This window comes from Biomphalaria glabrata, chromosome 8 (assembly GCF_947242115.1).
Source record: "Biomphalaria glabrata chromosome 8, xgBioGlab47.1, whole genome shotgun sequence".
NCBI classification, from domain to species: Eukaryota; Metazoa; Mollusca; class Gastropoda; family Planorbidae; genus Biomphalaria; species Biomphalaria glabrata.
The window spans coordinates 26,487,728-26,511,476 of NC_074718.1; the positions used below are offsets into that span (position 1 = coordinate 26,487,728).

Consider the following 23,749-nt stretch of genomic DNA (forward strand, 5'->3'; position numbering starts at 1 on the left):
AGCCTCTAACTCAGCCTCTAACTCAGCCTCTAACTACTCACTCTCTTCGTACAGATTAGATCTCGAACTCACAAGTAGGTAAGAGATTTATATCATTTTGCCACAAATCCATATTTCATTGATGATTTCAATAAGCTGCTGGTAAAGAAGGAGTGAATGATCGTAATGAAAGGTTATGAAATGTCAAGGTATCGTACTTTTCTTAAGTAAAGTGGCCAATTATAAAATCAATGACAATTCATAACATCTTAGATAATTTTAGAAATTTCGATTTCTGATTGTTTTGGTTTCTATTGTATATATAAATTCTCTCTCTCTCTCTTTTTTCTCATCTTGCCTACTCACTTAATTAGAGCTGCGTAAGGTTAAGGAATATACGCGGTACATTTTGTACAAAAGACAATGTCTTGTAACAGAACCAGGTCAATTAACGTTCACAATGAGTTATTGTTCCTCCTTTCCGGAATGTGTACAGAGTCAATGGTACATCACCTTATACATGACTAATAGTTCGTAGTTTTAAGTTATCCTGGGATGTTTTAACTATGCGTCATCGAGTGGTGCATATATTGTACGAATGTCCCCCAGCTCCGAGATGGAATGTATCTCAAGATGTGTCTGTGTGGGAACTGCGAGGCGTTACTTCGTACAGACGAGTTTCCTGCCAAAGCACTACGGGAGTAGCCAACCTTCTTGTCCTGACCTCATTCAGAGTTCATCTCTCTCTCTCTCTGTGTCTTCTTCAATGACAGTGGTATGCCTGGCAGATCGATCTCCTGACAAATCTTTTCAGATGTTGTGACTTTAGTCTGTTTTAATAAATCTCTTTGATCAACATAGACACCCTTTAAGTCGAGTTCAACAAGTTCATCTTTTTCCATTCGTCAGCACAACCTGCACAGCTTAAAACTGTCTTAGATGATCAATTAAATTCACTGCAAAGACCGATTATATATGAAAAACATTTTTAAAAATACATTTTTTTAAAGAAAATACCTCCATTAACAAATTTAAAATATAATGAAATATTTTTTTTTAATTGGTTCGAACCGAGTATAGACTCTGGATTTATACTTCTGATTTAGAATTCATAAGATGTAATCTAGATCTACTTCTAGATATTTCATCTAAATTTAATCAATATTTGATTTACTTAAATTATAAGAAAATCTTAGATAATATTTCAATAATCTTAAAGTAGCTTTAAATTTAACTCAGTTATCGGTAAATATACAATGACTGCCCACGCCATGTTGTTTTTTTTACTTAATAATAAAAATGGTAGGCTTTTAAATTTAGACTTAGAAGACGATGTTTTCCTGAACATTAATTTATTAAGCTCTGGAATGATAATGACATACATTCAGAAATTCCCGAACGCGATAGTTCTTTCAAGAACGCGTCAGTCCTTTCAAAACCTATGCTGGCTCTAGACCTAAGTCGAGTTTTTACGCCAAATTTACATATATTTATTTTTTACTTTGAACACTTATTTCGGTCAAACTAGAGATAAAGATGAACTGTTAAATTTCTTGAAAAATCTTTAGACCTGTTTTTGAGATTAGCGACCGTGTCCAGGTTCCATGCAGGTTCCTGAAGGTTCCATGAAGTTCTGACTAGAATGGAGACGTTGTTACAGAAGGAAACAAACTTGATGGTTACTAAGAAAAATGTCCTTCAGTGTTAGCAAAACGCTATCTCAATGTGTCACCCTGCTCCCAGCGGCAGTAGTTTAACTTTCAACATCATTGGCCATTTGAAACATTAAAAATAAAAAATAGCAATATAAAAAAAATAATTAAAAAAAAACCAACAACTTATCTAAAAGGAATGACCGCTAAGTCAATAGCATATATCTGAATACTGGATTAATAAGCGCCTTTTTCTATACAAATCATCATTGATTAACTAATTGGTGATTTTTTTTATTGATTCGTGTATTGTCATTGAAAATGAATAGTTATTCGAATTTTCAACTTGTTCCGATATTTTTTGATTGATTCGTGTATTGTCATTGATTATGAATAGTTATTCGAATTTTAAACTTGTTCCGAGATTGGGCAATGGGAGAAAATGTGTACGAAACGTAAAAAAAGGGAATAATTCAACATATACAGACACATCTCTCAATTTATATCCCTTGTTTGATACAAAACAAAAAAAAAATTAACTAATTGGTTAATTTCTTAGTTGATTCATGTTTTGTTAAGTACAACAAATAATTGTGTAAAGTTTCAACTTGCTCCGAGAATTGGTGTGTGAGAAATAACAAAAATTGTATCAGACAGACAGACGGACAGCTCTAGAAGCTCCTCTTGCACAACTTACAAAACAAATGAAAACAAATATGAATTTCAAGTTCAGGATTCTACAGCAGTCAGAACAGACTAAGCAGCAGCTAGAGAAAATAATACTCTATTACCATAATGTAGGCTTTAGCATTTAGTTAGAGAGGTTTGAAGGCTCTTGAATACATATTAAGCTTTGTGTTGTAAAAGGTGTGCAGATTAAGGCAGTATTTATAAACTCTAGGCATTTTCATAACCAGGTTATGATTTTTTTTGTTTACATTTTTTTTTTGGCATGACCTGTGATATGACCTGTAACAAGACCTGAAACTTTACCTGCAAAATAATCTGCGACACTTCCTGTGACATGACCTTCGAAATGACCTGCGACAGGTTCTGCGGCACGACCTACAACATGAGTGGTGACATGATCCGCGATATGACCAGTGAAATGACGAGTGACATGACCTGCGACATGACCCTTGTCATGAACTGTGGCATGACTCGTGACCCGACCTACATCGTTACCTATAACATTATCTGTGACATGAAACGTAACATGACCTGCGACTTAACCTGCAAAATGAACTGTGACATGTACTATGACATGACGTGGAAATTATTTAGGTCTTTGATGTGTTTGTTGTTGTTGTTTTTTTGGCAATATTAAAATCAGCGTTTCAAATGTTGCAAAGTGTCACCAAAAGATATCACCTGTCGCAAATATTTTATAGATCTACTTTACATCAGCTTTGGTACCCATGCTTCTCAATGAGCAGACCTACACCTGCTACTGGAATTAACCAAGTGAAAGAGAGACCTGTAAATTAGCATGGCATTGAAGGTCACCTGATAAGTTTTAGCACAGGTCATGACTTCAAAAGCTCACCACTATCAGCTTCAGCATGGGTCATGACCTTTAGAGATCACGTGATTCTTTATAAACTTTAAAGGAATATACACTAATGAAATGCCCAAATGTACAAATAAGTTTATTTCCATATAATGGCGTTGAAAACGTAGCGACATACTGTCCCCGAGCTCATTAGAGACATCATTCTGATTGAACTGATGACATTTACTCAGTAACGATCTCATAAACCTAAAACCTTTTATGTGTAAGTAAGATGTCATCAAAGTTCTTCAAATGTAATTCTTCAACCCAAAGAGAAAAAAAAATCGTTTTATTTACCCGTTCTATATACATCCACGTTAGGTTCTCCCCAATCGACCAGATTTCCATTTCAATGAATCAAAAAAAAAAAATCCAATACTCACACCAACCGCGTTAATTTGATTCTCTGCTTCAGTGTGGTGCACCCAAAGCAATAACAGTCTGGAGCTATTTCTAACCCTTGGTGGCCCAGGGTTAGCCAGGTACTTGTGTCAACGTACTTCCTGCAAGGTAGATCAGAGCTCGTGATGTCAACCTATTGCACCCATACCCCTCCCTCTCCACATTTCTTTCTCGAGTGTGTCCCTCCTCCCCCCCTCCCCGTGACGTGAGCATTGATTTCTTAAGGGCGTTAATCTGGTTTCAAGGCTGTTAACTTTGCAGAACACTAAGAGTTAATTACGCTGACGCACTAATTGGACAAAGGAACCAAATTAGTTCTAAAATGACTTTGATTTTCTAATTTGCATGGAATTAGTGACTTGCTGAGTAAATTTGTAGTCACAACATGAGCCGTAATTGATCTGAATTAAATGAAACACAATTAGTGTAAAACTAAATCTCTTAAATATTTTACATTTAGTTAATTAAACACATACACACACTTAGGATATAAATACATAAGTGTTTTAACTGTTTCTAGCGGCTCCCTTAGGAGAAATCCCTAAGGTTTTGGTGCTCCTTCTTCCCTAGAGCTATTAGAGCATGAGACGAGTTGCCTGAATCAGCCGGGAATATCCTGCTCGACTAGATTGAACACATGAATACACATACAATGAATAATCTTCATTATTCTAGCAATGTCTGTTGATAAGATGTCGCTACTAAAGATATAACTCGAGGTCAACGATTTTATCTGAACACTAGCCATAAATAAGCCACTGCCCACGGGTCTTCATTTGCATGACTAGTATATAGTCACGTATAGAAACACTTAAACAAAATAATAATGTTCTAAATGAAGCGAATGCGTGAATGTAATAATGTTATGCGCTGCGCATGCGTGATCTTTCGGTAGTGTCTAATGTAAGAAGCGCGCGATATCATCATGGCTATTAAATGTACGTCAAGACGGATAAAGTCACTGCATTAGGGAACTGCTTTTGAAGCACAAATTTGAAGGTTAATTTGTCCAAATTATTCAACGAATAGACTATATTACATATGTCCATGTGTTAAAGTGAAAAACTATCTTTACGAAGATAGATCTAGATTTCGCGAGATTTTCCGCTCTGTGCATGCGTGATCATTCGGTCTTGTCTTATGTAAACATGGCTATAGGACCTAGATCCATGACATAGTAATAATTTCATAGAGTTAGGCAACTTTTTTTGAGGGTCTTAACTTAAGTTTGTTTTAGGGCTTCTTTACATATGTTAGTATTCATGGAACATTTATGCTAAGTTTTATCAAGATTGTTCAAACTGTTTTGATTTGTATTCGCGATATACATACACACATGCACACACATACACACATAAACATAACATAAACACGCCTTACTTTCTGCCTAAATTGTATATCAATATTACAACCTTTCATTGAACCAAGATTTGAATTTTTCAAAATAAACCTAAACACGAAATATCCTCGAGACATTGAGACTAGTAAAGTTAAGTAAAGTTTCCCTTTCAGACCATGCGGTCTATAGGGCTCTGAGCTCTGATCTACCTTGCATCTGTTTCTCTGGCCCACCGTTAACGAGGGTGCTATGTGGCCAGAACAACGACTTTACTTTTCCCCAACTAATGTCACGTACTCATAAGATATAGATAGATCTCGAATTTAAAAATCCCAGTTATCACCAGGATTCGAACCCTTGACCCTCCGGTTCGGCAGCCATGCGCTTTACCACTCAGCCACAGCGTCTCTAGACATTGAGACTACACTGGTCTACCACTCTATCATAGACATCCCTCTGGTTTTATTATGATCTTCTTTATCTTCTAACAGTTCTAAACGTTAATGGTATGCCCCCATCACCAATGACATATTTATGATACTCTCTTCCAGACTTGACGTTTTTCTTTTCAAAAAGATTTTATCGGGTTCAAATTGTGCACTCAGTACACTGGGAAGGTCGGGCAAGAGGGAGGTAGCTTTCTGACATAGAAAAACAAAATATTATTCCCCTTTTAGTGTCAGGCGTTAGAAATATCTACATTAGACTTTTTTACTCTGATAAACTATGGCGGCTTTTTGCGGGTACAGAAAGTGGGCCACCGCCCAAGATTACGCGAGTGAAGGGGGGCCAGCGATATAAGAATTCATCTGCTACCTTAATACAAATATGAGATCTGTATCAAGTATTCAGCTGATCCATACCAATACTTTATACTATAGGATAAAACACATTGTGGTGGATTTATTCGCAAACAGTACTCCTCAACAAGGACTTGCTACTCAATAGTGATGAAACCACTTCGGCACCTATACCAATTACCTTGGAAGCCCGTGACTAGAATTAGGTTTAGGCCCCGCAAAGAACATCTGCCCAGGGCACTGTTAAGGCGAATACAACCGAGACCAATCGTTATAGAAGACCTTAACACTGACCTACAACGTCACATGTGGGCAGTTAATACCAATTCCACGTTGCCACGTCGTACAGACCTGTGACGTAGCAACGAGCTATTGGTCTAAACTGCCCAAAGGTCGTGACGTTGTAGGTCAGTGTTCAGGACTCCTATAACGATGCAGCCTCCCCCTCCTCCCCCCCCCCGTTTCCCTGTAAGTCTCCACGCTGTATGCTCATCTCCATATCCGCCAAAATGGCTGCGACGTCTGCAAGACATACTGCATTATTTATGTACGTGTACACCACTGACCAGTTCTTCTTTCACACTCATGCAAATATCTCCCTACCCCACCCCCCATCCAGCCTCCTATATTCCATTATCTTCTCGCCAACCGATATTCTCATAGTAAAACTCTGCCTCTTTGTGTCTGTGTCTGTGTGTACGACTGTAATGACATTTCTGCGTTTTCTTCTTTCTAACACATCGCTAACACCGCCGTACAAAGGCATTAGCATTATTTAAAAACTCTTGAGAAATGGTTTGTTTTGAACAAAAAAAAATGAAAAAAAAGAACACTATTTAAAAACAACACTTGAAACAAATGTTTGCTGTGGAGAAAACGAACACATTTTCATGTTTGACTTTGACTTTATTCAATCACTTTATCTCAACCACTCAATGTGCGCATTCCATGGTCTAAAAGTCTTGAACCATTCTGATATTAATTACTAGTCTACATATTAGGAAGTTAGAGTAGGAGCTTGAACATGTAATAAAGAGATTATTCCCACATCAACGGGGGACATACTTTGGCGCTGTCTCATGCCAGAGATACTGCTGCTGAGCCCAATAGAGTTCAATTACTTTCGACACCAATGGTCATGGAAGGCCTGAACACTGACCTGCAACGTCGCAACCTGTGGGCAGTGGAAACCAATAGCTCGTTGCCAAGTCACAGGTCAGTGTTGAGGCCTATTATAAAGATTAGTCGAACAAAAAATGTATGATGAACTATTCTGGAAATGTGTCATGACCTACACCATGTTTTTGCTAAATATTTTTTAAAATTAAATTTAGTATTTATTCTCTAAATAAAATCCAGTAGTTGTGAAGGATAGTTGATTTTTACGTTAGTATTATTCAACAGCATTTACTATATTGATATTTTGTTTTAAACAGCTTGTTGCGCTATTCATTGTTCCAACAAAATTATTCAAAACTCCTAAGTTTGTTTCAACATAGCAATCAACTGCTAATTTTTCTTTCTTTAAATTATATATTGAATGCCTCCAAACTATTTCGTACCCATCCTGACATGCCTGCATGTAGCTGCTACAATGAATACTTCATCTAAATTTAGCATCTAATGCGAACGACACAAGTAATACCGGCGATTGACTGGGCTATATTTGGATCTGGCATTTGATACAGGACATTTTTAATTCTCACAATTTATGTGTGTACTGATAGTTCGATCGATGTATTTTTAGCACTCTCTACCAGACAGGAGAGGGCGTGTTTCTCCTTATGTTTGCCTTTCACACTTAAATAGCAAGTTAGTATTTTCTTTTATATATGTAGTTGTTTTGTTTTGTTGTTGTTGTTGTTGTTGTTGTTGTTTGTTTTTTTTTTGGGGGGGGGGGCGCAATATATAGCTTTGAGCTAGGAACAATAAAACAAAGCTTCTCTACGGAGAAACAACAATGAACTCCAGTTCCGGACGGATTAAGTCGTTCTCAATCTATGGAGAGAATCTCTTGTGATTAACCAGGCTCTTCTCGAGTGGCGGTTTGCCGCAGTTCATGGGCGTAAATATGGAATCAGTGTCATAGCTTGATCATAGTGCAATGTGTTTTCCCTTCTGTTAATCAAGGCTGTTTCTCCTCAATGTTCTCGCCGTAGGCAATAGTTATAAAAGCTGAGACTTTAATGCTTCAGGCTCTGAGCAACCACATACATTGTTATATCTGTAGATCAGGGGTGGGCAACATTTTTGGATCGAGGGCCGCATTTCTTTAAATTTGGGAATGGCGGGCCGCATATGTATATACAACTTAGAAAGATACTCTAGCTAACTTTTAATTCATAGTTGACTGTATTATATTCACGTTTCTTTTTTTCCACACTTCACGTTAAGGACTTACAAGAAGAGGTAGCAATTTCTGAAATCAATTAATAATTTTTTTTTATTGCTGTTGTCTTTTTATATTACAATAACTAATATACACTAATATACAGTTGTACTTAATGTGCAGTATTTTACTCGTGCATAATGTTCCGGAACTGTGGAACTAGCTTACTAGTTGTTACCCTTGTGACTGCTGTCAAATTACAGTCAGTCAAAATCGACCAGTAATTATACTTGTTTAGTTTCCCCCCACCCAAAATATAATGCTTGTTCACTGGATGAGACAATATATGTTCCGGAAGTTAAATTTCGGGACGAGCGAAACTTGCCCTTTTGGTGCATCACCAGAGAATGCTGACCATGTCCTTCAATGGTGCATACTAAATCAGAGACCCGAACAGGACTCTGACCCCAAAGCCCTCCTATAGAACCAAAACTATTCGGAGAACTGCCTGATATGGAAAACATTGCGCGGTTCATCTTAAATACTTTTCTGAACCCTCCAACATGTAAAATGAGAACAAAGAAGAAGAAGAACAGATGAATGTGTACTCAAATAGTGTGAACAGAAGCACATTTTTTTAAGTGTTGACATACAGCTTCTGGCACTAATAAGACTCCTGTGGAAGTACTGACTGGAAATTCTCTTTGCTCGGAGTTATGTCCTCTGGAGCTAAATCAGCTTCTGCGCTAAATGGTGAGCTAATGGTATTGGAAACCGGTTCTTGCTTTTATAAATTGCAAAATTAAGGGATCTAAATAAGTGTTGTACTTTTAATAATTTCACTAGAAATAATTTCACCTTTCTGCAAAGGAAAATGACAAAGCCTGTTTTCTTTTAGCTTGCTTGTAGAGATGGGAAGGCCTTGTTTGAAAAGATTTAACATCCATTTACATTTCATATGCAAAAAGCTCATTGCAATGGCAATTATGAAACATGAAATCTGTCTTCCACGCTTCATTAGAAATATTGGTAACAAGGTCACAGTCAGTGTCCTTTAAGTAACATAACAATTTATTCCTGGAGATTTTACATTGTTCTCGTTTACCATACCCATGCAATGGACATATTGAATTAGTTTGATCATAACCGAAACTACTTGTGGTTGATCGTCTTTCATTCTGATAATTTTGATTAGTATTGATATTCCATCTACTAAGAAGTTAAAATTTTATGAAGCTTTGTGCAAACTTTCCTGTTTAAAGATTATGGTTGGGATATAAAAAAAACACACCATTTTACTCAGTCAAAGATCGAGCTCCACCAGTTGTCACCCTTGCCATCTTGTTCCAAGCATACTCAACATTCAACACAGTTCTTCATAGCATTGAATAAATACTGATCAGAGATTGTGTCTTGAATTGAGTGTATTGATGTATAGCCAATAAGCATAGTCCTCGTTTGCTTAAAACTTTTTATAATGACAGTTTCAATAATTTATATTTTTATTATTTTTAATATATTTGCATTTTTATAAGTATATACAGTGGGCACACCTGACTTCTGTAGGTGTCGGCGGGCCGCATAAAACACTCCGGCGGGCCGCATGTGGCCCGCGGGCCGTAATTTGCCCACCCCTGCTGTAGATCATTTGTACATTTTGCCTAAGTTTTGCTTAGGATATCACTAGAGACTGGTCTTATCTTATATAATCAAATCTACAACGAATCAACAATAGTTGACCATATGAGCAGTCGTAATGTTATAGCTTGACCCAATCAGGCCGTATGAAAATGTTGTAGCATGACCTACTCAGGCCATATGAGCGGTCATAATGTTGTAGCTTGATCCGCACAGGCTGTAAGAGCCTTCGTAATGTTGTAGCATGACCCACACAGGCCGTATGATAATGTTGTAGCATGACCTACTCAGGCCATATGAGCGGTCATAATGTTGTAGCTTGATCCGCACAGGCTGTAAGAGCCTTCGTAATGTTGTAGCATGACCCACACAGGCCGTATGATAATGTTGTAGCATGACCCACACAGGCCGTATGATAATATTGTAGCATGACCCACTCAGGCCGTATGATAATGTTGTAGCATGACCCACTCAAGCCGTATGATAATGTTGTAGCATGACCCACACAGGCAGTATGATAATATTGTATTATGACCCACTCAGGCTGTATAATAATATTGTATTATGACCCACTCAGGCCGTATGATAATGTTGTAGCATGACCCACTCAAGCCGTATGATAATGTTGTAGCATGACCCACACAGGCAGTATGATAATATTGTATTATGACCCACTCAGGCCGTATGATAATATTGTAGCATGACCCACTCAGGCCGTATGATAATGTTGTAGCATGACCCACACAGGCCGTATGATAATGTTGTAGCATGACCCACACAGGCCGTATGATAATGTTGTAGCATGACCCACACAGGCCGTATGATAATGTTGTAGCATGACCCACACAGGCAGTATGATAATATTGTATTATGACCCACACAGGCCGTATGATAATGTTGTAGCATGACCCACACAGGCCGTATGATAATGTTGTAGCATGACCCACACAGGCAGTATGATAATATTGTATTATGACCCACTCAGGCCATATGATACTATTGTATTATGACCCACTCAGGCTGTATAATAATATTGTAGCATGACCCACTCAGGCCGTATGATAATATTGTAGCATGACCTACTCAAGCCGTATGATAATGTTGTAGCATGACCCACACAGGCCGTATGATAATGTTGTAGCATGACCCACACAGGCAGTATGATAATATTGTATTATGACCCACTCAGGCTGTATAATAATATTGTATTATGACCCACTCAGGCCGTATGATAATATTGTAGCATGACCCACTCAGGCCTTATGATAATGTTGTAGCATGACCCACACAGGCCGTATGATAATGTTGTAGCATGACCCACACAGGCCGTATGATAATGTTGTAGCATGACCCACACAGGCCGTATGATAATGTTGTAGCATGACCCACACAGGCAGTATGATAATATTGTATTATGACCCACACAGGCCGTATGATACTATTGTATTATGACCCACTCAGGCTGTATAATAATATTGTAGCATGACCCACTCAGGCCTTATGATAATGTTGTAGCATGACCCACACAGGCCGTATGATAATGTTGTAGCATGACCCACACAGGCCGTATGATAATGTTGTAGCATGACCCACACAGGCCGTATGATAATGTTGTAGCATGACCCACACAGGCAGTATGATAATATTGTATTATGACCCACACAGGCCGTATGATAATGTTGTAGCATGACCCACACAGGCCGTATGATAATGTTGTAGCATGACCCACACAGGCAGTATGATAATATTGTATTATGACCCACTCAGGCCATATGATACTATTGTATTATGACCCACTCAGGCTGTATAATAATATTGTAGCATGACCCACTCAGGCCGTATGATAATATTGTAGCATGACCTACTCAAGCCGTATGATAATGTTGTAGCATGACCCACTCAAGCTGTATGAGCTGTCATAATGTTTGCATCTGCCTATTTGGATTCAAGAAGACTTGACAATTGGCTAGGCTGTAAGTGTGTTTGTCCTGTTTGGTTAATGTAAAGAGGTTCTAGTGGAAGTGTGTTTGTCTCGTTGCTGGAAGTAAGATTCATTCTAACGTGTAGGTGTTTGTCTGTTTGCTGTATGTCAACATAGTTGATTTGAAAATCAATGTTACATTCAGAATATTATTGAGTTTGTCTGTTCGAGGTTGTTGGCATCGATTGGAAGATCGAAGATTATCTCAGAGTGGCGTTTTCATGGAACAATCTGTGCTTTTTGTCAATGCATTTTCTCTTCCTTCTCTTTCCCTCACCTCTCTCTATATATACCTCTTCTATATATAACACTTTTTCTCCATCTCTCTCTCCATTTCTCTCTCCCTACCTCTCTTTACCTTCTCTCTCTCTCTACCTCTTCAAAAATGGTCCAGCATTACATACAATGTTAGATCCATGGACCACTAGGACAAGCTGCTCTAAGGGGAAAACTTTAAGAAAGAAAACAATAAAAGAAAAAGCAAAGTTTGTATTTAGTGTTATTGTATCGATTAGTTTAGATCAGCCATGTGATTACATTTGTTATAGATCTAGCCTGACAACAAGAAATCTTTGCGATTAGAAACATTTTAACCATTTGTTTTTGTTTAGCGCTTTTTCATGGTTTAGCTTTTTCAAAGCGCTATGACTTGTCTTGACCATTTGGAAAAGGGGGTAGGGGAATGAATGTTACCGTGATCACTTTTTAAATGCATAAAAAAAACTTTTTTTTTCAGAGATAAAGCATCCTCAAGGGAACTAATTCAACTTATACCACCAAATCTGTTGAGTACGATTTCTTTCCCTTGTTCGATACCAAACAAAATTTTTAAAAATTGATTCTTGTTTTGTCAGGTACAAGAAATAATTGTGCAAAATTTAAACTTGATCCGAGATTGGGTTTGGGAGAATATCGTATACAAACTTTTTACCAGACAGACAGAGTTGATATAAACTTTGTAAAAATGGAACACAAGGAGGTATCACGCAGCAAATAAAATACAAATATCTGTTCCAAATCTTGTTCCTTCCTATTCCACTTGTTTATTGAAGCAACTACTCTACCATATCTAACACTAAAAAAAAAAAACAACCACAAAATAATCAGAGATGAATCCGCCAACATTATTTCAGCCATGTCTAGAACTGGAATTGGTAGAAACAAAATCAGGGGAGGGCTGCCCAGAAGAACATTCCATTTCTCTTGGATCCTAAATTAACCGTCATTACTGGCCGTGTCGGGCCTGGGCTGAGACGTAATGGAGCAAACAGAGGGACGTTGTGTAGTCTGGGACGGAACAGGGCCGGAACAGGGCCGGAAACCGGAGAGTGTTGTTGTCGGAAACTTCAGAACATAAAAATGACTAAAAGAAAATTATAAAAAAGAAAATAAATAAAATGGAAAGACTGAAAAAAAAAATCGTACAGAAAAATAATAAAAGTAAATGAGTCATAGGGAAATAATAAAAGTCAATGAGTCATAGGGAAAAAAATGACCATAGTGGGAACGTAAAAAAGGTTTGTGTTATTATCCAGCGGTCCCATGGATAGAGAGTAAGGATACAAGGAACTGTTTATTTTCTTTAATTTCTCTCTCTCTCTCTCTCTGTCTCTCTCTTTATTATATGTAAAGCAAAACACTGAGAGAAAGAGAGATACAAATTCCAAAGACAATAGTTTGTAAATGTGAATTAACTCTTTCTCTCCGTAATTATTTTTCCACGTCTCGACGGAATTCTTCATTTTGCTCATTACTATTTCACTCCCTTGTTTTGATTAAGCTTTAATAACTTTGTCGTTTGTTATCAGAAAATGTTTTATTTGGTCTAGAATTAAAGGGGAATGGAGGCTATTATTACATAACACAAGATAAAGTGTATAAAAGTCAACATTTAATTTCATTTAATGAGGTCAAATCAACGATGGTATCGTCAATTTGGAGAGAAAGAGTTAATGTTACCACTAAACTGATAAGGACACTATTGTAAAGAAAGAGAATATTATTTTTACAAAAGTCAACTGAGACTGAGAGAACTAAGACAAGAGGAAGGGACGGAGAGAAAGAAAGTGAGAGAGTGGGCTATCAGAGAGCTGCAGATAGTGATCCGTGGATCTGGGGCTGAAGGCTGTCCATTGGACACAAACATAAATACCATTAAAAATTCATTGGGGAAAAAATCGTATCTTGTAATACAAGTGAACCAACAGGCATTCAACCTTATTTTGTATTCTTTGTTGAATTGTATTTGGGGTTTGATTGCTTAGTAATGCAATTATTATAGAATTGATTGACATTTTAATTAGTGTAAATAACAAGAGTAAAACTAATTCTATATATATTTGGGAAGTTGCGATTTGATGGATACCTCAGACATTCTCCGAAATTGTAAAGAAATCAATTAGTTCTAATAGGCGTCGTTAGATATAATGAAAACCATTTATTTTCTCAATTTCTAGTGATATCCTTCCATGGTTAGCTGGAATCGTACCATCTAATATACCATTACATTTTTTTTCTTTAAAACATTGACATAAATCAAGATCTGACACTTGATTAGCGTAATTGTGTAGGCAAGCATCGTTAGCTGGATTCAAAATAATAAGAGTATAAAAAAAATCAATACATTTAAAATAAGTGACATTCCCAATGCATTGGGGATCTGGGTCAAGGCCAGCGGGAGTTTGGATTATCTCAGAAATATTTATGTATAAAAGAAGCAGGATTCTGAATGGAGCTTGATTGTTAGGATCTAGTGTTTAAGAATTCCTCAGAATATGTGTCTTCTGTAGGTTTCAAGGTCTGTCTATTGTTACTGAAATATCTCAGTCTGAGTAGTCTGAAGGAAGTGAGTCTACTGTTACATTTTAGTCTGAGTAGTCTGAAGGAAGTGAGTCTACTGTTACATTTTAGTCTGAGTAGTCTGAAGGAAGTGAGTCTACTGTTACATTTCAGTCTGAGTAGTCTCAAGGGAGTGTCAATTTTAAATTCTGTCAATTAATATAGACATATTTCAGTCTGCGGGAAATGTCAAAGTGTTTCTATTGTTCTAGACATATTCAGTCTGAGGGAAATGTCACAGTGTTTCTGTTGTTCTAGACATATTTCAGTCTGGTGGAGGTAGAAAGGAGATTTTTTTAAAAAGTCTGTTGAAGTTAGTTTAAATCCAAGTCTGTTAGAGCTTGTTAAAGTATGTTGATTGTTGGAATTGTTGAAGTCTGTTAATTTGTTAGAGCTTACAAAGTATGTTAATTGTTAGGACTTATCAAAGTCTGTTTATTTTTAGGGCTTACGAAAGTCTGTTGATTGTTAAGGCTTCTCAAAGACTAGTATATATGTAGGAAAGTTTACATCTGTTTGTCTAGCTTAGTGACAGTCTGCAGTGCAATGCACAGAAAACGTCCAGGGCATAAGTCAATACACAGAAAACGTAAGTATAGCATTGGAGTTTCAGTTTCTGAGCCACATACCTGTAGGTCGTGGTAGACATTGGTAGTCAAGTTTGTAACACTCAATACAAAAGTCTGTATGTCCTAGTGTGCCTCAAACATTGATGTTCACAGACATCTGTTTGGTTTAGTTTTGCTGCAACAAGCTAGTAGCGATTATTGTATATTATTATAACTTATATTATTATAATTGTATATTATTTTAATAGAAAATCCATAAATAACCATATAAAGTAAAAGTAATATACATCCATAGCAATGTTTTCGACCAGGGAGTGTGCTCTAGTAAGTTGGTTTTTTTTACGTCTATCTCTCTCTCTCTCTCTCTCTCATTCTCTTTTTCTCTCTCATATTATATCTCTCTCAATCTCATCTATCTGTTCGTCTGTCTATCCGTCTCTCGTTGATTCGCTCAGTAATGCTTCTCTAAAACGTCTAGTTCACCCCTTGAGACACAAGAAAATGAACTGCTTGGTTACACCAAGACTTTACTGTCCCAAGTCTTTGATGATTCAGAACATAGCTAGACTCTAGTTTCTAATAAGAAGCTAGCACATTTGGAAATCGATTTTTTGTTTGTTCATTTAAAATTCGTCTAGTTCTGTCTATTGTTAACGTGAAGTGACCACACCACAAGGAAACTGGAGCTGTGCTCACAAACAGCACAAAAACATCAAACCAAAACCTTTTTTTTTCATTCACCCGTAAACTTTTTTTTTGTGCTTACTAATTCATCTTGAAAAAATATCATCATCATCTTTCTCTTTCTTTCGTTTTCTCTTTTTCTTGCACCGTTTCTATATCTCTTTCTACACATATAAAGTATATACATTTCTAATCCAGTCTTACTCGCACACTCTATCTCTATATTTCCCTAAGTCTGTCACTCTCTATAGTTACCTTTCTCATTCTGTCTTTCTTTCACTATCCCTTTAAATTGATGTATTGAGTGTAGCTCTGCACTGTCAGATTCTTCTCTCTCTCTCTCTCTCTCTCCTCCTCCTTCTGCTCCTCTCTCCAACGGAGCCTATAATTACTCAGGACCAGATCTAAGTATATGGCGGCCAACTGCTGTTTAGCTAATAGCGTAACCCAGCCTGTGTAGCTTTTAAACCAAATGAACAAAAAGATGAAAAGTCTGCTTTTTTTTTCTTGAAACTCTTATTTTGAGACAACACTTAGAGAAGTTCTTGAAATGTTAGATGCTAATGTAATCTCTTGTGTGGCCAAGTCTCAACACTTTCATTATATCCCCCTAGATTTAGTCCAGCTACTTTTTCTTGTTGTAGTAAAGCTTTGTTTTGAATTGAAACCTATCTATTTACTTCTAAGCATTACTCACAGAAGGTGCGGTGGCTGAGTAGTCCCGGGTTCGAATCCTGGTGAAGACTGGGATTTTTTATTTCGGGATCTTTGGGTGCCTCTGACCCCACCCAGCTCTTAAGGCTGACTTACATTAGTTGGGTAAAAGTAAGAGCGGTTGATTGAGGTGCTGGCCACATGACACCGTCATTAACCGTAGGCCACAGAAACAGATGACATTTACATCATCTGCCCTATAGATCGCAAGGTCTGAAAGGGGAACTTTTTTTTTTAAACACAGGCTATGTCCGTTGATTTGTTATCAGATTATGAATTTTTGATATCGTCAAGGACCCATCTCCTTCTTTTTTATAAACCTTATAATACTAAGGACCGAAAGTTAACGCTCTAGCATTAATACGTTTGTCCCGTGAATTTTCGTATTTGTTAAGTTCAATTGGAACATTCTCCAATCCTATACTTTTGGCCGGTCAATTTGAGTATCACGAATCAATAAGTGTAAAAACTTTTTTCTACGTGCTTCATGCGATTAATAAGCTTTAATTCTATTAAATAAAACTTCTAAATGTTGATTCTACTAACGGCATAGTCTGCAAATGAAAACAATTTTTATTACAATTTTATCCATTTCCCTTGAGTGTGAATTATTTATTTTATCCACTTTTGTGAAGATCTAAAAACAAAATATTTTGTTCATCATCAGAAAACAAAAAAATATTTTATCAGCTTTTCTACAGGACGATGTTCTCGTCATTTATTTCAATCTAATCCTCAGCTATCAGTCGTTTCCTCGTAGCGACGAGTCCGAGACTCCCTTGGCTATCATGAGCCCCTAAAAATGGGAACGCGGCGACACCTCTGTGTCAGCCTGTTATAGATCTATTCTCTTTACTTGCAGGGTTCTTGAGCTCGGGGAGTTGCCCGGTGTCACGATCTCAACCGAAGCTCAACCGCTCGCCGTATCTCACTCGTAGAGACGGTTTAATGCGACTCTTTGTTGTTTTTTAAACTCCTTTTAGATTGATGTGAACCGCGAGATGAGTGTTTTGTCCAATGGTAAAAGCTACTTAGAGAATGAGACGAACGGGGTAATAAGAAGATTGGAAATGAAACAAACAAATAGGTCTCAGTGGTGAGGAATGCTTGATAAGTCGATAGGTAGATTAACATTGGCCGCCTTTTTGTTGTGCTGGTCGATTCGTATGTTTTACAACGAAATAAATAACTTAACCTGGTCTATGTACATGACAAACCTAATGGACTATACGATGAAATAGTCGCTTGAAACAACAACAACTAATAATAACATATGAGACAACTCTTAGACAAGCGATCAGAACTAGAGATATTAATGCTATCACTTGTCTGGACAATATTCAACCCTTTCGGTTTATACCAAGAAATTTTGTTGTTGTTTTGTTTAAGAAAGCTAAAATTTTCATTAAACTACTCAGCTCAACAATACTGGTAGAACCAATTCACTTGTAGCGATTATCTTTCTAGCTCCCTCTCACTCTGCCAATTAGTATCTCTTTCTTTCTAACTTTGTCATTTATTATCTCTGTTTCTCTTTCTCTTACTCTGTCAACTATTATCTCTTTCTTTCTTATCAATGTACCATCTATTATCTCTTTATTTCTTTCTAACAGTGCCTACTATTATCTCTCTTTTTCCCTCTCTCTCTCTCTCTAATTATATTTTATTGTCTTTCTCCTATTCTCTCTCTCCCTCTCTCTCTCTTACTCCCTCTCTCTCTCTCTCTCTCTCTCTCTCTCTCTCGCCCTCTCATCCCTCTCTCTCAGGACGCACTGAAATACAAGTATTGAAATAAGACTCTAAATAAAACATAATTAAGGAACTGAAAGATGAGGACTGTTTTGTTTCGAATTCTTCATGAACTAGTTTTATTAGTTGCGACAGTAAAAGTGTACATATTCCTGAACAAGGCAACTAGAAGTAAAATAAAAACAAGGATCTGCTTTAAATTTTACATTCTCATATGTTCAACCTACACTTACATTTTTGTTTCTGAAATAGTTCAATGTTTACACACTGATGTCTAGATCTGGGCAACTCGAGACGAAGAGAGAACAAAATAATCAAACCTGTTACCTGCAGATTTCAAGAAATTGTCTCCCCTCTCCCCCACCCCCACCCCAACAGGCACCATTGCATGTTGTCTATATCATCAACTCGGCCAGATGCGGCGGTAGCGAGTTTGGGGGGGGGGGGTGATAGCGAGTTGGGGGCGGTAGCGAGTTGGGGGGGGGTGATAGCGAGTTGGGGGTAATAATGAATTAGGGAGGGGTAGCGTATAGGGGGGATGGTAGCGAGTTAGGGGTGGTGGTAGCGAGTTGGGGGTGGTAGCTAGTTGGGTTGGTAGCGAGTTGGGGAGCGGGTCGAAAGTAATCGTTTAAGCTTAAATCCATTCCTTTTTTTTTTTCAAATTTATATTTCCAAACGATTTCTAGAATTCTTCACTTGTGTTTTCTTTTTCAACGGAGTGCGTGACAAAACAAAAGAATAACATAAACTACCGAAAATTAACTTACCGTATTAACTCATTATTTTCATACATTGCCTAATTTCTACTGAAAAGTACATTCTATTCTCCCCTGGATCAAAGGTTCTAGGATTGTTAATTCTTGCGTCGACATTTTCTAAAACATGTCGACGCAAATAGGGAAAACTCAGGGTCACCCCGGGGTCAACATGCGAGAATGTTTTGTAGACGATGGACAATCATTGGAACGATGCCAAGAAGATGGCGACGGTAGTTAGCTATGGAGGATACTGGATGTCCAATATACTGTTTACAATTGTACCATTAAAATATTAAAGCAAATATATATTTTTATGTCTTTGTAATTTGTTTGTGCTTTTCAATAATATAATAATAATCATTTAAAAAAAGTAATGAATGTTCGTTCATTCCCGGAATACAAAATTATATCTGTTTTAAAGGTGACATCGCTGACTAGACATTTGGATGTATCGATCTTGCAATTATTTTAAGGTTAAAGCTTCTGATCGATTTTGATAACAGATTTAACATTTTAAAATCTGAAACCTATCGACCTTGTGTCGCAACGTCTCAGTCAATAGTTCCTTAAATAGAAACAATAACTCGTGGTGTTTTTTCGTCATTAGTAAAAACAAAAAAACATTGAGATCGAAGCAATTGGACATGCAGAGACAGGGTTATGGGAACATCTCTGTCCGGTCGTGGTGGTCAAATCCAACCCGCTGACCCTATCTCTATGTAGATGAAGCGCGTGCTTGCTCTTTTGTGATGCGGACGCAATCCTAAATTGAGTCTGGGAGAGTCGTCATAGTGGGTGCCCGGGTGAGGGGTGCGTCGGGGCCCTGGTAAAGAACCTATCTTGTAGTCCGAGCATGCCGTGGATCTTAGACTTTATTTTCGACTGGGATATAAGCTTGATTAGTTATTGAACTGCGGATTTTTTTTTTTTTTTTGTGGCTTTGTGTCTCTCCATTCATTACGTTCCAAACAGCAGGGACTGATCTTCTGTTGGTATACTCTACGTTAGAGAAGGGAATAAAAAAATGAAATTAATTTTAAAGGCGCTGCGTCATTGTACTGGTCACGATAGTTTCCTGTCCACTCAATGTGGTTGGTAACTTAGAGGGAATGAAATGTACCTCACCGAATATTCACACGATTTAAGAATGAAGTATGTATTTCTAGTTACTATATAAAAAAATGTTGAATCAATACTTTTTTTATGAGCAACAAATGTGTGTGCGTGGGGGGGGGGGAGCACTGGATTGACTAAAACTTTCTAGTGCAAGAGACTTTCTGTCTGTCTGTCTGTCTGAATTTGTGTGCACCTTATTTCTCCCATACCCATTCTCAGATCAATTGTTTATTTTACCTAACAAAATCTGAATTAATAAATATTAATAAATCAGTTAATGTATTAATTGTAATTAATTATTTTAGTTTGGTATCAAACATGGAAATAAATGCTTCTTATCGAGACATGTGGCTGTATATGTGGATTCAATCCCCATATTGAGTTTTGTACACGTTTTTTCTCCCACTTTTCAATCTCAGATTAAGTTGAAATTTTGCACAATTATTCATAGTCGATGACAATATACGAATCAATAAAAAAAATAACCAATTAGTCAATCAAATAGTAAAAGTTAATTCATTATGTTTGTATAGAAAAAGGAAGTTTATTAGGAAGTGAAGTTATTCGACATTTCGAAACTTCTTCCCACGGTTCCATTAGCACAGACAATTCTTTGCGTGTTGGAATGGGAGTCCAAAAAGGCTGGGCATCACTGACCTTTATTGTTTTTAGCATCGCTGTTCTATATCATATTTCGGGTATTATTAACCTATATCATATTTCGGGTATTATTAACATATATATTTCGGATATCAGTAGCCTATATCATATTTAGGTTATCATTAATACTTTGGGCATTTCTGAGCTCTATCCTTATTTCGAGTATCACTGATCTATATAATACTTTGATTATCACTGACCTATATCATATTTAATCTTTTCTGATCTATAGCATACTTTGGCAATAACTGACCCATATCATAGTTTGAGCATATCTAATCTTTTTCATACTTTACGTTTAATTGATCTATATTATACTTTGGGAATCATTGATTTATATCATGCTTTAAATATCCCTGACCTACATCATACGTCTACTTTATGAAGAGTGGGAAATTTTTGACAGCACTTTAAAAGGACGTTGCACTTTAAATTCATATTTGACTTGAAAATGTTTTCTTTGTTTAAGTTTTAAATATTTAAAAATCTGGACAACTTCTTGCACAAATATAAATTATTATTAATTTCAACTTATTCTTTTTTCCACCTTTATAATGAGTTAATTAATTAATATTGAATTTTTAAACAATTTCTTTTTCTGCTGTAGGCTATCCTATCATGAAAATTTTAACATCTGTCTTTATATGCCAGGTGCTGTTTCCCGTGAGATGTCAGATAAAGTGTCTGCTACAGCTATGATGAACGACAGCCCCAGTATTGTGGAACTGAACGTAGGAGGAGTCTATTACAGCACCAGCTTGGAGACCCTGCGCAACGAGCCAGATAGTCACCTGGCCAAATTGTTCTCTGACGCCAACAGACACAAAGCCATTAGAGATGCAAAGGGAAAGTATTTCTTAGACAGAGATGGGGTATTGTTCAGGTAGGGAAAGAAATAGAACCAACTAGTACTAGATTTTAAAAAAGTAAGGAAAAGGGGAGAACGAGAGCGAATAGCAAGAATGGAAGGAAAGAAAAAGAGTAAAGGCATCAGAGAGAAAGAGGGAATGTGAAAGAAATAGAAAAAGTGATTTAGAGAAATAGAGAATGAGAAAGGAATAGAGAAAAAGACAGAAAGCAATAGAGATACATAGAAAATGGAAACGAAAGAGAAACATTATGAAATATTATGATGTTACAAAATCAGGAGTGAAAGAGTTAATATTGTCCAAAAGCAAAATAAAACAATAGAAAATTTTTAAAAATTATGTAAACTGAAAAGATATTTAAAAAAAAAATTTGTTGAATGTCCATGTTTCGTCCAATTGAAATTGAGTTATACTAAATTTTAATTAATTATTGAACTGTTGTTCTAAATATGGTTCTTATGTTTCTGTATACTACTATATATTGTATTTGCTAAGTTGTGTAATGTTTCCTTTTCAACTTTTGGCTACAAAGGTCGGTCTCAATCTCTGTGTCCCTCATGCGGCTCTTTGAATCCTTGGCTGAGTCATTTTGTGTATTTATTGTTTCACATTGGGCGAGCTGGTTGCGATGGAGGTGCGTGTACTTCTTACATGAGTTATTATCTCCACTAAGGCCCCGAAGGAGGAATTTTCGGGATTGTTTTGCCACTCAAGTGACCAACGCGTAAAGTAGATACGTAGCAAAAGTTGTTACTTAATTTCGAAAAAAAAAGCATCTAATTCTATTCTAAAAATCTGGCTTCGATTTTAACAGATAAAGAAAAAGTCAGACAAGTGCTAGAAATTGATAAGTCGCAACTTTACAAAATGAATCACTAGAAACTTCCCACCAGTCATTTGGTAGCACTACATGCGAAGACATTCCTGGAGAATTTTGCAAAGTAATAGAATTTGTGAGTGAGTTGATCAACGCCATTGTAACTAAAGCTCTTTAACATCGCCAATAAATCAACACCATCTGATTGAGCTCGAGAGAAAGTCCTCAGATCTTCTGCATTAGAAGATTCGTTAAGACATGAGGAGGAAACGTAGTTCTTCGGAAATAAAAACATTGCATCTTGTGAAGAGTGTTATTATCTGTGCAGTGTTATTGAACGATCTGTGGAACCAAACATGGAATTTCATATTTGATTTTCCATCTCATCTATACCTGGTTTAATCTTGAGCTACAAGGAAAAGAAAACATTTTTTTTCTGTGCTAGAAGTAATTTAATTCGACAACGATTTCTCGATTTTGCTGAAGATTCGATGCAAAAACTTTAATTTTATTTCGTACCTATTGAAATAGTGTCACAAAAAAATTATAATATTGACATTTGCTATTTAAGGATATCACTGTAAAATCTGAAGGAGACCTTTCTCAGCTAACCCAAAAACTTTAGGAGCGCTAAGCGACGATAGCATTTAAAAAAAAACTCTGACTGCTACATTAATAGAAATACAGTTTTTTGCCTTTTAATATTGATAGTAGCAGCTTTGAAATGAATTGCTGGATTTAAACAAATAAAGAATTTTGGGGTGGTGCGTTGTTTGTTTGTTTTGAGCCAGGGACTTTGAATGGACCTACGTGAAAGAGGTAAGACAAGTGAATATTCGATTGGGCCTATGTACAATTATTGCAGAAAAATAAATGTAAATAAAGTTTACAGCAAAACTGGTCTGAAAGGTATGGACAGGGAAAATTAGTTAATTTTTACACCTGGAATATCACTCTTAAAGATTAAAGAATTTGATGTATTCGAGTCCTAAGACTTATAAAGAGTACAATATTTTACGAGGCAACGCAGTCCCAGCTGCGACCTACATACATATATTATGCAACATTCTTTAATCACATTATCAATTCTATTCCGTATGAAGCTCTTTTTTTCTTTTAGTTGGTAAGATTAAAGTTCAAAATAGCGTCTTTGGTAGTGTCTTGGATAGTGTCTTGGATAGCGTCTTGGATAGTGTCTTGCATTGTGTCTTGGATAGTGTTGAGTTTGTTGTGAAAATTTAAAATATATTCTCTATATCTCCCGAATATGTTTACCTTTTTACTTTAAGTAACAAATTAATCA

At 36.7% G+C, this 23,749-nt stretch overlaps 1 protein-coding gene across 2 annotated transcripts in view; it reads left to right on the top strand.

Annotated features, from left to right (window-relative positions):
• Positions 1 to 23,749, top strand: part of LOC106070808 (BTB/POZ domain-containing protein KCTD12-like) — a 134,356-nt gene that overhangs the window by 102,300 nt on the left and 8,307 nt on the right. For both annotated transcript variants that reach the window (XM_056038189.1, XM_056038188.1), the window contains exon 3: positions 21,412 to 21,643. In XM_056038189.1, coding sequence (XP_055894164.1) covers positions 21,429 to 21,643 — 215 coding nt within the window. In that variant the 5' untranslated portion in view covers positions 21,412 to 21,428. The remainder of the gene's footprint in view (positions 1 to 21,411; positions 21,644 to 23,749) is intronic.